The following is a 14,065-nucleotide window of genomic DNA, read 5'->3' as shown; positions in this document are numbered from 1 at the left end:
GCCCTCTATACAGTACTGACCTATGCTCTTATTTCCAAACTGTTGGGAATAAGGGAGGTCTACCTCTGTCATTAGGCAGGGGAGGAGGGGGTGAGTAAAGGGGGAGGGAGCAGGAGATAGCTGACTACTCATCATTACACACAGCAGTCACAGTACAGAATGTGACAAGCCAAGTGACATCCAGCTGGAGGGAGACGTGGAAAGCCAAACACACAGAGATCCAACCTACATCATCTCCAAATCTTTACGCCGTAAGTATTTGCATTTTGACTATGACTTCTTTTAGATATCAAATATGTAAGCGCTGCGCATGCATTATATTAAAATGATGGCAGCTGTGTGTCATTTCTCATGGAGTCTCACTCATTTGTACTTTGTATTTCATTATTGTATATTTATTTAGTGCCAACTATATACGCAGTGCTTTACAGACATTAAATATATACACAATATAATACAACAAATAATAATACACCAAAGTGAAGACCTTGGGATATAGGAGTCTCTGCTTAGACATCAATGATTTCAGTCGCTGGAGGGAGATATCTCTATAGTTGTACGTTCTGTAGATTGTTTGCTTTTATGTGTATAACTGTTCTGACGCGCTATTAGAGAGGGTTGGGGTTCCTTACAATGCTTCTGATCTCAGACGCGCTATTAGAGAGGGTTGGGGTTCCTTACAATGCATCTGATCTCAGACGCGCTATTAGAGAGGGTTGGGGTTCCTTACAATGCATCTGATCTCAGACGCGCTATTAGAGAGGGTTGGGGTTCCTTACAATGCATCTGATCTCAGACGCGCTATTAGAGAGGGTTGGGGTTCCTTACATTGCTTCTGATCTCAGACGCGCTATTAGAGAGGGTTGGGGTTCCTTACAATGCATCTGATCTCAGACGCACTATTAGAGAGGGCTGGGGTCCTTTACAATGCATCTGATCTCAGACGTGCTATTAGAGAGGTTTGGAGTTCCTTACAATGCATCTGATCTCAGAGGCGCCATTAGAGAGGGTTGGGGTTCCGCAGAATTTCACAATATAATTATAGGGTTCTTTAACCCCTCAAAAATTGAAACCCACTGAACTAAGGATTATAGTGATTCTCATGAACATTTATTGAATGAGACAAAAACTAGGATGGTAAGGAAGAAAACCAAGAAATAAGACAACACGACAATAACAGTTGATATTTTTTTTGTAGCTAAAATGAAACAAAAAGTATGTAAATTGTGATTGTGTTCATCTCTGGCATCTGCGTGTACCATGGTCACCTGTAAACTGCACTCGGGGCTGTGGGGAGAGCTCTATTTTAAAGCAGCAGTTCAAAGCAATATCCTACATGTGTGTTTTAATAAATCAGTTCTGTACTATGAGAAAATACTTGTAGCATTAAAAAAAAATGTTTTAAAGACATTTTTAATGTTTCTAATGTTGGAAGCATTTCCAAAGTGACAGCCCCCATCCCCTTCTGATTGGCTCTGGCTTGTGAGCCCCGCCCTCTCTATAACAGTGCACCAATTGTATCTAGTAACTGCCCAGTCAATCATATTCCAGGAACTACATTGCCCAGAATGCTGTGCAAGAACTGAATTAAATAACCCAGAGCAAGCGATTGAATACAGGAGAACAGATCGATCTGCAGCTTTGCTAATTACTTGTCAGTGTGCAGATTGTATTAATGCACATATTGAATGGGAAAAAAAATCTCTATATTTAAAAAAACCAAAAACGGCAGCTTGACCTGCAGCTTTAACACACATATTTCAAACGCTTATATCTCCTGAATGAACCATCATATTTGAACATTATTTTTTTTTTTAAAGAATTGGAAAGGAAATTAAAAAGATAAATACATCTGTTCTTGACATTTGCAGCTCTGTTTTTATTTTTACATTCGGCTGCTTCATTCAGGAGATATTAGTCTTAAGTTGCCATGGCAACCTCAAACACTAGCGATGAACCAAATCAGGTTTTTAACAGTAGAAACATTTATTGTTATTGTTTGTGAAGAGCAGGTCATGCTCGGGCAAGTTACTAACATTATGTGGTTAAACTCTAAGTCCGAGCTCACGGTGGCGGCGCGGGCGTGCGCACTCCTGCAGCCCCAGCGATGTATGCACTGGGCTGCAGGAGATTGGGGAGGCGATCGGGGGCGTGGCTAACGCGTCACGGAGCTGGTTCGCCCTCATTGGCTGAACTAGCGCACGGGACGCTGACAGCACGCGACTGCAGCCCGAAATCTCGCATTGACTTGTCTCGGCAAAATGTAGCAGCGTCGACGCGCACAGCGCCGCGGGCACTTGAGGAACTGCAATAGCAAATCAGGTAAGAGTCCCGAAAGTGCGCACGCACGCAGCAACGCCCCCACCATGAGCTCGGCCTTAGGCTGCATCCATACAGGGGCAGACTGCGCGGACGCGTCTACACGCTGAACGATCAGACTGCCTAAAGGCAGTGATCGCGTCTATACAGCGAGGGGGCGCGCGATGCACGTGAAATCAGTCAAAACTGATTTCTCGGGCGGTCACGTGAGCGGTTTGCCCAATGAGACACGCCCCCGGACGGCGCGCGTACTAAGGCCAGGGAAAGCACCCGCTTTCCCTCAGCCTCCGCACGGCTGCAGTGTCTATGGACGCAGCCTCAGGGCTGTTATATAGTGTGTGTGTTTGTTTTATTATTTATTGCCGGTAGCGGCGCAAAATCATTCTATTCCCAGTCTTCCCCGCTGTCGGCCGGATGCACGCTCACTGCCGTGCGTGCGCGTGGTCCTAATATAGAAGGGCTGACTAACCTCAGCCAATTATAAGTGCTGAGCGCACGACGTTGCGCACGCAGCCACTATATAACAGCCCTTAGGCTTCTAGGGGGGATTGCTACTTTAAATGAGCGTCACGGGTATTAGCTAAGGGTGTCGCTATAACTAGGGTGTGAACCACTGACCTAATGTTATTATAATGTAACACTGACTGCACACTGCTAACGACAGTATCTATGTACCCTATGTACTATGTACCCGCACACCCCCTCCCTTACTTACCGGGCAATGATCTCTCCCCGTATAATTAGGACTCAGAGAGTGCTGGCTAGGCTGAAAAATTAGACTGTCATGTTAGGCTTTGGGTTATGCTGGCATATTAAGTAGGGTGACCAGTTGTCCCGGTTTTTTAATGCCTGTCCCGGTTTTTTAATGCCTGTCCCGGTTTTTTAATGCCTGTCCCGGTTTTTTAATGCCTGTCCCGGCTGCCCCGCTTTTTTTAAATGTCCCGGGTTTTTGTGGCTGTTCCGGTTTTGTCCATCAGAGAGGGGGGGGGCAGCAGAGAGCAGAGAATGGAGGAACAGAGCAGAGGCCGGTCTGACTGTAGCTGCAGAGGGTGGGGGCGGGGTTACAGGCAGAGGAGCCTCAGCAGTGAGACAGTGGGAGCTTCGGTGTCTGCTGCCAGGGCTCAAGATGGCTTCCGCCCCAATGCTCCACAGAGGCAGGTAGGGACCAAAACGGACACACGAGGGGGAGGGGGGGGGAGAGAGAGGCAGCATGGGGGGGAAGAGAGAGGCAGCATGGGGGGGAAGAGAGAGTCAGCATGGGAGGGGAGAAGAGGCAGCATGGGGGGGGGGAGAGGCAGCACACAGAGAATGGGGGAGACAGATTCACACACAGATGGTAGGACCAGTTGTTGTGCGGTGCTCGTGCGCGGGCACACACGCACACCCGCTCTCGGCGCTTAAGTAAACAACAAATATATACTTACCCGCGCGCTCAGCTACCCGCAATTCCCCCCCTCCCCCCCACGCACATGCAGGACACCCAGCGCTCATGATTGGAGCACTCTCCAAGTATGAGCGCCCTCAGCGCCAGCTAAGAAGGGGGGACAGAGAGCGTTGGAGAGACATAAAGGAGACATAAGCGCGGTTGGTGATGTCATGTGTTTTATAAATATATATTTTTTTTATGTGTACCGGTTTTTACTTTTGTAAATCTGGTCACTCTAATATTAAGGTTTGGGTTAGGCTGGCATATTAAGGTTTGGGTTAGGCTGGCATATTAAGGGTAGGGTTAGGCTGGCATATTAAGGTTTGGGTTAGGCTGGCATATTAAGGGTAGGGTTAGGCTGGCATATTAAGGGTAGGGTTAGGCTGGCATATTAAAGTTAAGGTTTGGAAAGTGATTGTTATGGAGCTTCCCGGACCGCAGGTGTTTTCATTCAAAATATTTCTGGTATATACTACAAGGACTTATGAAACTTCAGTATGACAAATTATATAGCTAAATACTTATATATCTTTAACTATATCATTTGTCATATTGGACGTAGCATTTTTGTCTTTTGTTGTGTATATATTAGGTCACAATCACAGTAGCACTCCTTTTGACACAATATATATGGTGTGGTGGATTTGGGTTCTGAGCATGCAGGGATTGTGTGTTTCCGTACCTGTGAATCTCACATTGGAACCACGTCTCTAAGTGCGCCAATGTTTCAATGTGCGGAGAAATCAGAGATAAGACTTTGTGATACCAAGGCTGACTAACATCTTCAGAAAAAAGGGGGGAAGGGAAACACAAAGTGTTTGTGCCCCTAGAAGAATTCACTAAACTGCACACCTACAACGTGTAAAAGTTAACTTTTAATGGATTTACTTAAAACATATATTACCAAAGAGTAGTGTAAAGTGATTTTAAAAGTAGATTAAATCAACACTATCAAGCACCCATGTCATCAAATATATAATTATGCTATCCCAGTACAACCTAATGATAGTGGGAAGTAGAGGACACAGGATGCTGTAAGTCAGGGCATGAAGCCCCTCTGGGACAGCTGTGAGACTCAGTAGTATATCTAGGTTTCTACAAGTCAGCGAACAATTGAATGAATAAGTATCCAGCGATCCTGCTACAATTGTTACCGTTGACTACTTCAGTGATAAGTAGTCAGTGTGGTGAAGTGCAAATACTTAGAGTGATAACGCTAACACTCACAGTGATAATATTGGTGAGTTAACAATAGATGGAACTAACACAGCAATATAACTGGTGAGTTCACAGCCTAAACTCTGTGAACACACATGTCATAGAGAGCAGAGATAGCAAGCTCACTGACTGTGGAGATAGAATTATGTAACCAGATACTGAGGTCTATTCACAATGAACCAGGAGACTACAAACACTACATTAAAACAGGTCCAAGTAGGAGACAATGTTGTCAGTCTCCTACTTGGAGCTGTTTTAATGTAGTGTTTGTAGTCTCCTGGTTCATTGTGAATAGACCTCAGTATCTGGTTACATAATTCTATCTCCACAGTCAGTGAGCTTGCTATCTCTGCTCTCTATGACATGTGTGTTCACAGAGTTTAGGCTGTGAACTCACCAGTTATATTGCTGTGAGTGTTAGTTCCATCTATTGTTAACTCACCAATATTATCACTGTGAGTGTTAGCGTTATCACTCTAAGTATTTGCACTTCACCACACTGACTACTTATCACTGAAGTAGTCAACGGTAACAATTGTAGCAGGATCGCTGGATACTTATTCATTCAATTGTTCGCTGACTTGTATATACCTAGATATACTACTGAGTCTCACAGCTGTCCCAGAGGGGCTTCATGCCCTGACTTACAGCATCCTGTGTCCTCTACTTCCCACTATCATTAGGTTGTACTGGGATAGCATAATTATATATTTGATGACATGGGTGCTTGATAGTGTTGATTTAATCTACTTTTAAAATCACTTTACACTACTCTTTGGTAATATATGTTTTAAGTAAATCCATTAAAAGTTAACTTTTACATGTTGTAGGTGTGCAGTTTAGTGAATTCTTCTAGGGGCACAAACACTTTGTGTCTCCCTTCCCCCCTTTTTTCTGATTCACTTTTCAGTTCACAGTTTGCACCCACAATTTAATTACCTTTCTATGTACTAACTACATTATTCAATTAGTATGGTCCTGTGATCACTCCCTATCCCCTCCTTGTTGTTTCTCTGACTAACATCTAGCAATAAAGCAGCAGGTTGTGCTAGTTACTTCCAGTTATAGAGCTTTAATCTTCGGGAACATTTCACCCCCTGTGTATATTATCGCTACGCAGAAGAGATTTCATTTGTGGCATGTTGCCCAATAGCCAAGTAGACAGGGTGGTGGTCAGACTTTGTCCCCTGTGTGACTCCACCAGCTCCTTACCAGGACGAAGGTCATGTAACAGAAGGCTTTTAAGACCCAGGTCACGTCTTCCTTTAGAACATTACCTGCTCTTCTCAGGACGGCTGTGGCTTGTAATTGGGATAAGATGGCTGCACAGTGAGTATTTTGTCCCCCAGGTCCAGCTGCTGACAAAGAAGTTGCATTTTCTCTCTAAATTTATAAAACTCAGGTGCTAGAAAAAATGTTAAATTTTTGGTTAAAAACGTAAAATATTAATTTATAGAAAGCGATTTCCCCTCCCCCCACCCCTAAATTAAACCCCAGATGACATCACCATTAGTTATCAACACAGTTTTTCGCAGGATAATACAGTAGAGTCTCGGTTACCCAACCTAAATGGGACCGAGACCATGTTGGATAACTGAAAATGTTGGATAATCGGGAAACATGAGGGGGGAGTGAAACAAATCAAATATTAATGCAGTATAAGTATGTAATACTGTATATTAAATGCAGTACAGTATAAGTTTGTATAATACATACATACACATAGGTTTATTAATACAGTACATAATTATTCAACAATTATTGCTTAAAGAAATGAGTTACGCAGCGGGACATGCGCATGCGCAAATGTTGGATAAATCAGAAGGTTGGATAATCGGGACTCTCATGTATAAGTTAAAATAGGGTTATGGTTTTGTTTTACATCTCCCCATTCTGTTTGAACTTTGCGCAGATTGACGACCAGTAAATGCAATCGCACATATTTGTGCCTTAACGTCCCCTCTCTTCTCGTATCTTGTAGATCGGACCAAGTGATTCTGACGAAGATGGAATACGCGATGAAGTCTCTGAGTCTTCTTTCCCCCAAGTCTCTCTCCAAGTAAGAACGTAGCTTTTTGGAATCTGACTTACCCCGCTAAACCAAGGGGAAGCCACCTCCTGTCCTCCAGGGCTACCAACAGGTCAGGGTTTCAGGATATCCCTGCGTCAGCACAGGTGGCTCAGTCCAAGACTGAGCCACTGATTGAGCCACCTGTGCTGAAGCAGGGATATCCTCAAACTCTGTCCTGTTGGTAGGACTGGAGTTGGCCACCCCTGCTCTAAACCACCTGACTGAGGGGTGCAGTTAGAAGACCTGGGCTTGAGTCAGCTAATATGTTATCTAATCGGCTTTGAGCTGAATACATTGTACCAGTTACTAATTTATAGGGTCCGGAAAACAATTTCTTGTGAAGATGGTGCCTCACTTACTGTATTCTAGGGCTCCATGAACTTAAGTCACATATTACAAGGAAGATTAAATATGTCCATTTGAAAAAAAAAACAATTGGTCCACCTGCATGAATGGTTGACTAGGACAGCAGTGTGCAAACTGGGGGGCGCGAGATTAACTGCAGGGGGCACGGGGTTTACAGAGGCCCTGCGCGCTTCCCGAAGGCACTTAAATGAAGTGCTGGGGAAGTGGAGAAGGCCTCTGTAAACCTTACTTACCGTGGTTCAGCCGGCATCTGGAGACGCGTCGCCATGGCAACACGGCGTCATGTGACATTGCGTTGCTATGGCAACGTAACGTCATGACACCAAGACGCCATGAACCAAGGTAAGGAGGAGGAATGGAGGGGGGTGTGTGGAGAGGAGGACAGGCGGCAGGGGGGCGCAGGGGAAAAAAGATTGCTCTCCCCTGGACAAGGACATGGAACTTGGGTGTGTGCGCAGGGAGAGTTATACAATGGCCTCACTAGATCCAACCAGCCCATACAGATGAGAGAAACCTTCCTAGGACCAAAGTGAGCTAATTCCAGTGACATGTCTAAGGGGTCTCATATGGTTGGTTGATACCTTTTTACCCAAATCTGACACCTAAGAACTTTTCATAATTTTTTTTGTTAGACGGGAGGGTTGGATTGCCTCTGGCTGCTCCCTTTTGAGTGATGTCACTGTGTGATCACCAAGTGCTTGTACAGCCAGATTCCCCTCCCCACCTCCCCTTATCTTTATTGTTTCTCTGATAAGGACAGGGTGGTAAAAAGGGACAGAAAACACTTGATTGACAAACACTTCCCCATTCAGAGGCCCCTAAGAAATACAATTGTTCGACAATGTGGGGTTGCAGCTTTAAATGCCCAGATTAGATGAATCTACAGTCTCCCCATTCATGACAGGGAAGCCTGGTGCAATTTTGAGACCTGCTAACCTAATTTAAAGACCATGATTAGGTGGGCCCATTTAGGTGGGGTGAAAAAACCTTAGTTTACAATATTCTTCTCAGTTTTATTAAGCCAATAATAGAACTCTGACTGTGCGATCTGGTTCTTGTTTTGTGAAAACAGAATTCTTTGTGGAACAAACAGTAAAGATCAGTTAGAGTATCAAATAAGTGTTTTTCTTTTGTATCCATGTCCTTTTTTTAATGTTATTCCATAAAAAAGACCGCTGCAGCCTTTAGGTCAGTTTTTTGTTCAGACAGGCAGACTGTGTTGAAATCCACAGAGACCCGCCTTTATGCAATGGACGATGAACTATGTTTGTGAGCAAACGCCAAGAATCGTGTACAATGGCACCAAAGGTCAAAAAGAGTTGGGAAATATTCCAGCAGGGTTTGCTGGCTCTAGATGATAATTGAAAGGAATAAAAAAAAAAAGCTGTGTGTGCTGTGCACGCGCATAGTAAGTGAAACTTCTTTGACTTTTGTCACAGAAATTGTGTTTGTGATGTTTTAATTAAAAATCAAAATACAATTTCTTTGATAAAACGCAAATAAATTTGGACTTAGAATGTGCGTGCTCGGCACACATCCCCTGTATTTGCTATTTGCACTAAGCGTGAATTCCTCGTGCGTGTGACTGTGTGTGCGTGTGACTGTGTGTGTGTGCGCGTGTGACTGTGTGTGTGTGTGCGCGTGTGACTGTGTGTGTGCGCGCGTGACTGTGTGTGTGTGCGCGCGTGACTGTGTGTGTGTGCGCGCGTGACTGTGTGTGTGTGTGCGCGTGACTGTGCGTGTGTGCGTGATGTATGCGCACCCATCCTGCACCTCGCATATGCCCCTGCACCTCGCATATGCCCCTGCACCTCGCATCACCCCCCTGCACCTCGCATCACCCCCCTGCGCCTCGCGTCACCCCCCTGCGCCTCGCGTCACCCCCCTGCGCCTCGCGTCACCCCCCTGCGCCTCGCGTCACCCCCCTGCGCCTCGCGTCACCCCCCTGCGCCTCGCGTCACCCCCCTGCATCTCGCGTCACCCCCCTGCACCTCGCGTCACCCCCCTGCACCTCACATCACCCCCCTTCACCTCCTCACATCACCCCCCTTCACCTCCTCACATCACCCCCCTTCACCTCCTCACATCACCCCCCTTCACCTCCTCACATCACCCCCCTTCACCTCCTCACATCACCCCCCTTCACCTCCTCACATCACCCCCCTTCACCTCCTCACATCACCCCCTGCACCTCCCCTCACCCCCTGCACCTGCGAGCACGGCGGCAGAGCAGTGTGGTAGGAGGAGGGATGGGCACAGGTTGTGTTGCCCCGCAGTGCCGGGATCAGGGCAGGGAGGACGGCACATACGGCGAGGAGGCCCATGTGAGTGTGACGGCCCCCCCGGGGAAGAACACCATGATGCCGGTGGAGGGGTGTGGGGGGAGGAATAGAGGGGGTAATTGGGGGGAGAGGGGTGGGGGAAGGTTGAGACGCGGCCGCACCGGGCCCGCCGTATGCGTGGGAAGCGGCGCGCTCAAACCCCCCCGCTTCCCACGTTGCCTGAGCAGGAGCCAGGAGCGCACGATAACGTCTGTGCGCGCATGCGCGGCACATGCTGACAGCGCAGCGGCCGTCATGATCCCGGGGTTCCTCTCCTCCTCCAGCACCGGCGGCACTCAGTCAGCGGGACTCGGGGAAGGGGAAGCAAGAGGGAGGAGAGAGGCTGAGCAGCGGCTCCTCCTCTCACAGCCGGAGGACTTGCGGGGCTTCCGCCATCTTGGTACACCCACAGTACCGGAAGCTCTGCGCACGTCTAGGGGTAACGGCGGCCGTTAGGAGCGGCGCCGGCGGCTATCGCCGCCGCCGCCGCTTGTCACAGCGGGTGGGGGGAGGGTGTTGGGGGGGGGGGGTTGTGGCCGCCGTTAGGAGCGGCGCCGGCGGCTATCGCCGCTGCCGCATGTCACAGCAGGCGTCGGGGGGGGGGGAGTCACGTCACTTCCGTTTCATTTTCGTCTCCTTCGCTCCAGTTTTGCCCCATGAGAATAGGTGCCACTAAAGAAGTTTCACTTCAAAAATGGACTTCAGAATGCTAATAAATACCGAAAATCGAAAGAAGAGTCGCCGTTTTAAACCGATTATGAATCGGATTGATCAGTGCTGCTGATATTATTTTCCGTATATTATGTATTACTTATTCCAATAACTATGCAGCACACTGCAATATAACCATGCAGACAATGTGAAAAGAAGGGAGTTTACACAACATACTGATAAGAACACCTGACATAAAGGTTAACATAGAGAAAGGGTATTTCTTTCATCAAAGGGTATGGTGGAAGACAGACGGTAGGAATAATCTTGTCTTGGTGATTTTAGGTCATGCCAGAGAATCTGAGACTTTATCAGGAGGTTGGAAGAGTCCGTGTTCACAGTCTTTAAAATGCTTCCTTCGGGAAGCTTGTTTGCAATCGTACCTTAAAGACTGGGCTAAGGCACTCTCCTATTTCACAACAGCAAGTGCATCGATTGTGTTAGACGATAGGCAGGCGGGTGAGTTTTTTGCACAGAGTGATTGTCGTGTCATGTCTTTAACAGGTGTGTGTCTGTCAGCGCATCAATGACTCAGCAACTTCTTACCGGTCCTGCATACAAACCTCGACCCTATCGCGTCTGCAACTGGGACCGCAGCGCCAGGAAAGGGGTCATGGCGGACAGTCTTGGGGACCTGCTCAACAAGGTGAGCGCAGAAAGAAGTCCAACATTTACTGCGCATGTAGTTCTTTTTGTAACCTTTCTGGTTTCCACGTCTCCCAACTGGTCGCTTCTGAATTCAGTTCAGTGATCTGTATAATAACGTGGTTGTAACACTCCTAAAACCTGAGATATTTTAGATGATTTAAAAGTGGCACATTCCATCATATTTCTATGAATAGATTCACAGTTTGCTGCTAATGATCAATAAAGTGAATATGCCTTTCAATTATTTTAATAGTGTTGGCTGCTCCGTGAACACAATCTTTGTTGCATTGTGTGATCCTGCTCCCCTTCCCGTTCCTAGGTGCAGGATACTCTGCTGGTCCCGGAAGCCGTCACTCTCGTTCTGGATGAGGATGGGACAGGTGTAGACACAGAGGACTTTTTCCAGTCCTTGGATAACGGGGCTGTCCTCATGGCACTGGGAAAGGGACAGAAATGGAAACCTTACGAGGTGAACTTGCGTTACCTAAGGCAAAGGCCTCAGTTGTAGCAAGGGCAGTGTGAGTAGTGTTCTTTACAGGTGATGCCATTAGAGAAAGTGATACAAATTTTCATCATTGATAGTGGGGTTTTTCTCCTGCCTTACACCTGATGTGATTGTAAACCCCAGGGATGTCCTGTTATATCCCACAGAATGCAGGATACCACCTCTCGCTCTCCAATAAGCCTCACCGAAAGATTAACGTGGCATGTGTTAGCTTTGACTTGTACAAGACGCATCCCCGCGATTTCCTTGGATGTCTGAACGTGAAGGCCACATTGTATGGCGCCTATACACTGTCTTATGACCTGCAGTGCTACGGAGCAAAGAGAATGATGAAGTAAGTTACTCCCATATTGTGTTACCGCTTGTGATTTAAATAAATCCCTGTCATCTCCGAAGGGACATTCAGGGATTTCAATCACCCCTAAAAAAACTTAACAGCTTTTATATCTAAACGACAAACAATGAACTTGTGAGCACAGATTAAAGATCCCTGTGCAAAATACATCTGAAAGTGTTGCAAACTCCATTTGTGAGCAGTTTTTCTTGTTAATATTCTTTTTATACAAAGCGCTGGCATTGCAGGATTTATTATAACAGAAGAGTTTTTGATTTATTACAGGGAGGTGCTGCGTTGGACTCTGTTCACCATGCAGGCTACGGGCCATGTCCTGCTGGGCACATCGTGCTACATGCAGCAGCTTCTGGATGTTACTGAAAGGGAGCTGGCCGTGGAGGAGAAGCCTGCAATTGCCCTCAGAGATTTGATTCCCTTCTGCTCACGGAAAATGCTGCAGTAGGAAAACGCATCAGCTACATACAAGATCAAGCAAGTCTCGATATCGAGACCTACATCCTTGCAGAGACACTAAGGGACTTGGGGTACAGGGCAACTCTTTACTTTGAAAACAGGAAACTGTTGGAAAGATGAAAAAGACAAATGTGCTTCTCTACATTTACCAATGGCTTATTGCATGATGGTACCTTACAGCCTCCTACCCAAGAGCTATAGATGGGACAGGAACTGTTGGCTACATCATGGGCACTTGTATATGTCGTTTGTTATTTATGACCCAATATAAGTTATTCCAATCTAACACACATTATTGATCAAGGCAATATTAACCAACCAGATCAGTCTGCTTTGTTTGAGCATCATTTTATTTATCACTGGGTACCATCTTAAGAGGTACTAGATACGGAACCATATCACAAAACGCTTGTCTTGGGTCCAGTGAAACTGCGACCAAACAACTTTTTAGAAATTTTGTGATCGTTGAACTTACGTTTAATTTCAAACACAAGCGTTCGGTTGGTCAACTTGTTTTATTTTTACTTCAAATGTAGACCCTTTCCAGGAAATGTGACACGAGCTATTTTTTCCCAACCCATATGTAGGTACCACGGGCAATACTTGGATAGGGCACATGCCAGACACACTTCTTCCTTCGCTACAAAGATGATGCCAAGACATTGGGAAGGTGCTAACCCCCCAAAAAATGTTTGACACAACGCAAAGAGTAATGAGTGAAGTATGCACAATGCAAACCACAAACAGTCCTTGTAACACAGCTATCACCTCCATACATTGTATTTACACTGAAAATGCTCCATGGAAATTCCATTGACTTTATAATACTTATTTATATTTAATGTACTGTATATCTAAACTGCTGTACTGCTTTGAATAATATAATATCATTACAATGAATGTGTGTTTGTGTGATTTTCCTTTTTAGCACGTAGTTAAACAGTAGGGAGCTCTCTCTTTTTTTAGGTGTGCTCGATGTGATCTGACCATTTGGGTACCAAACCGCTTCATCACGTTAAAGGTGCATTGCTGCCTATTTATGTACTAGGTGAGAAGAAGGGGGTTCTCCGGAGCGGAACCGCATTCATTTCAGCTTCAGGGACCCCTTGCTTCCCAAGATACTTTCCCCAATATGTTATGCCAGTAGCATCCCCGCCTGGGCGAGCACTATGGCAGTTTAAAGGTACGGTGCCATGCGGGCCAATAGGAAGCTGCAGCGTCATCCGTCTCGGATTCCTATTGGACCACGTGACGCGGGACCTTTAAACATGCATGTGATACCAGCAGCACCTATGGAGGTAAGTATCTCAGGAAGAAGCGGAAATGAACGTGGTTCCGCGCCACAGAGCGCCTGCTTCTCACCTAGGGAAGGGGGAAATTGAATTTGTTTTTTAAGGAAATACTTCTTTAAACTTCATGAATTAGGAGTGATGTTATCACAGCTTCAGCACATTTATGCTTAAGCGCTACAAGTCTCGTAAAACACCACACCTCTGCTTGTATTTCACAGATTACGTTTGAAAAAGTGTACAGGCGGGATAGTGACTAGTGCTGTTATAAAAAAAAAAAAACAGTGAAACCCTAAGGAAATAATGACTGATACAGGTTTATAAGTAAAGCAGCAAAACGTGAAATCTTGCTTTTTTTTTTTTTTTAATAAATCTGTTCTGTA

General features: G+C 45.9%; 1 protein-coding gene across 4 annotated transcripts; it reads left to right on the top strand.

Moving 5' to 3' along the window:
• The first annotated feature begins 88 nt into the window (after positions 1–88).
• Positions 89–13,293, top strand: CIDEC (cell death inducing DFFA like effector c). 4 transcript variants are annotated; one of them, XM_075574398.1, is made up of 6 exons: positions 89–251; positions 6,945–7,022; positions 10,937–11,078; positions 11,400–11,549; positions 11,732–11,919; positions 12,205–13,293. In XM_075574398.1, the coding sequence occupies exons 2-6, from the start codon at positions 6,970–6,972 to the stop codon at positions 12,380–12,382; spliced, it is 711 nt and encodes a 236-aa protein (XP_075430513.1). In that variant the 5' UTR covers positions 89–251; positions 6,945–6,969; the 3' UTR covers positions 12,383–13,293. The 4 variants fall into 4 exon arrangements, with proteins under 4 accessions (XP_075430513.1, XP_075430511.1, XP_075430514.1 ...); XM_075574396.1 differs by lacking the exon at positions 89–251 and adding an exon at positions 3,417–3,477; XM_075574399.1 differs by lacking the exon at positions 89–251 and adding an exon at positions 3,825–3,903.
• Positions 13,294–14,065: the final 772 nt, after the last annotated feature.

This window comes from Ascaphus truei, chromosome 17, assembly GCF_040206685.1.
Source record: "Ascaphus truei isolate aAscTru1 chromosome 17, aAscTru1.hap1, whole genome shotgun sequence".
Classification (NCBI taxonomy): Eukaryota; Metazoa; Chordata; class Amphibia; order Anura; family Ascaphidae; genus Ascaphus; species Ascaphus truei.
This window is presented reverse-complemented; position numbering and strand designations above follow the sequence as displayed.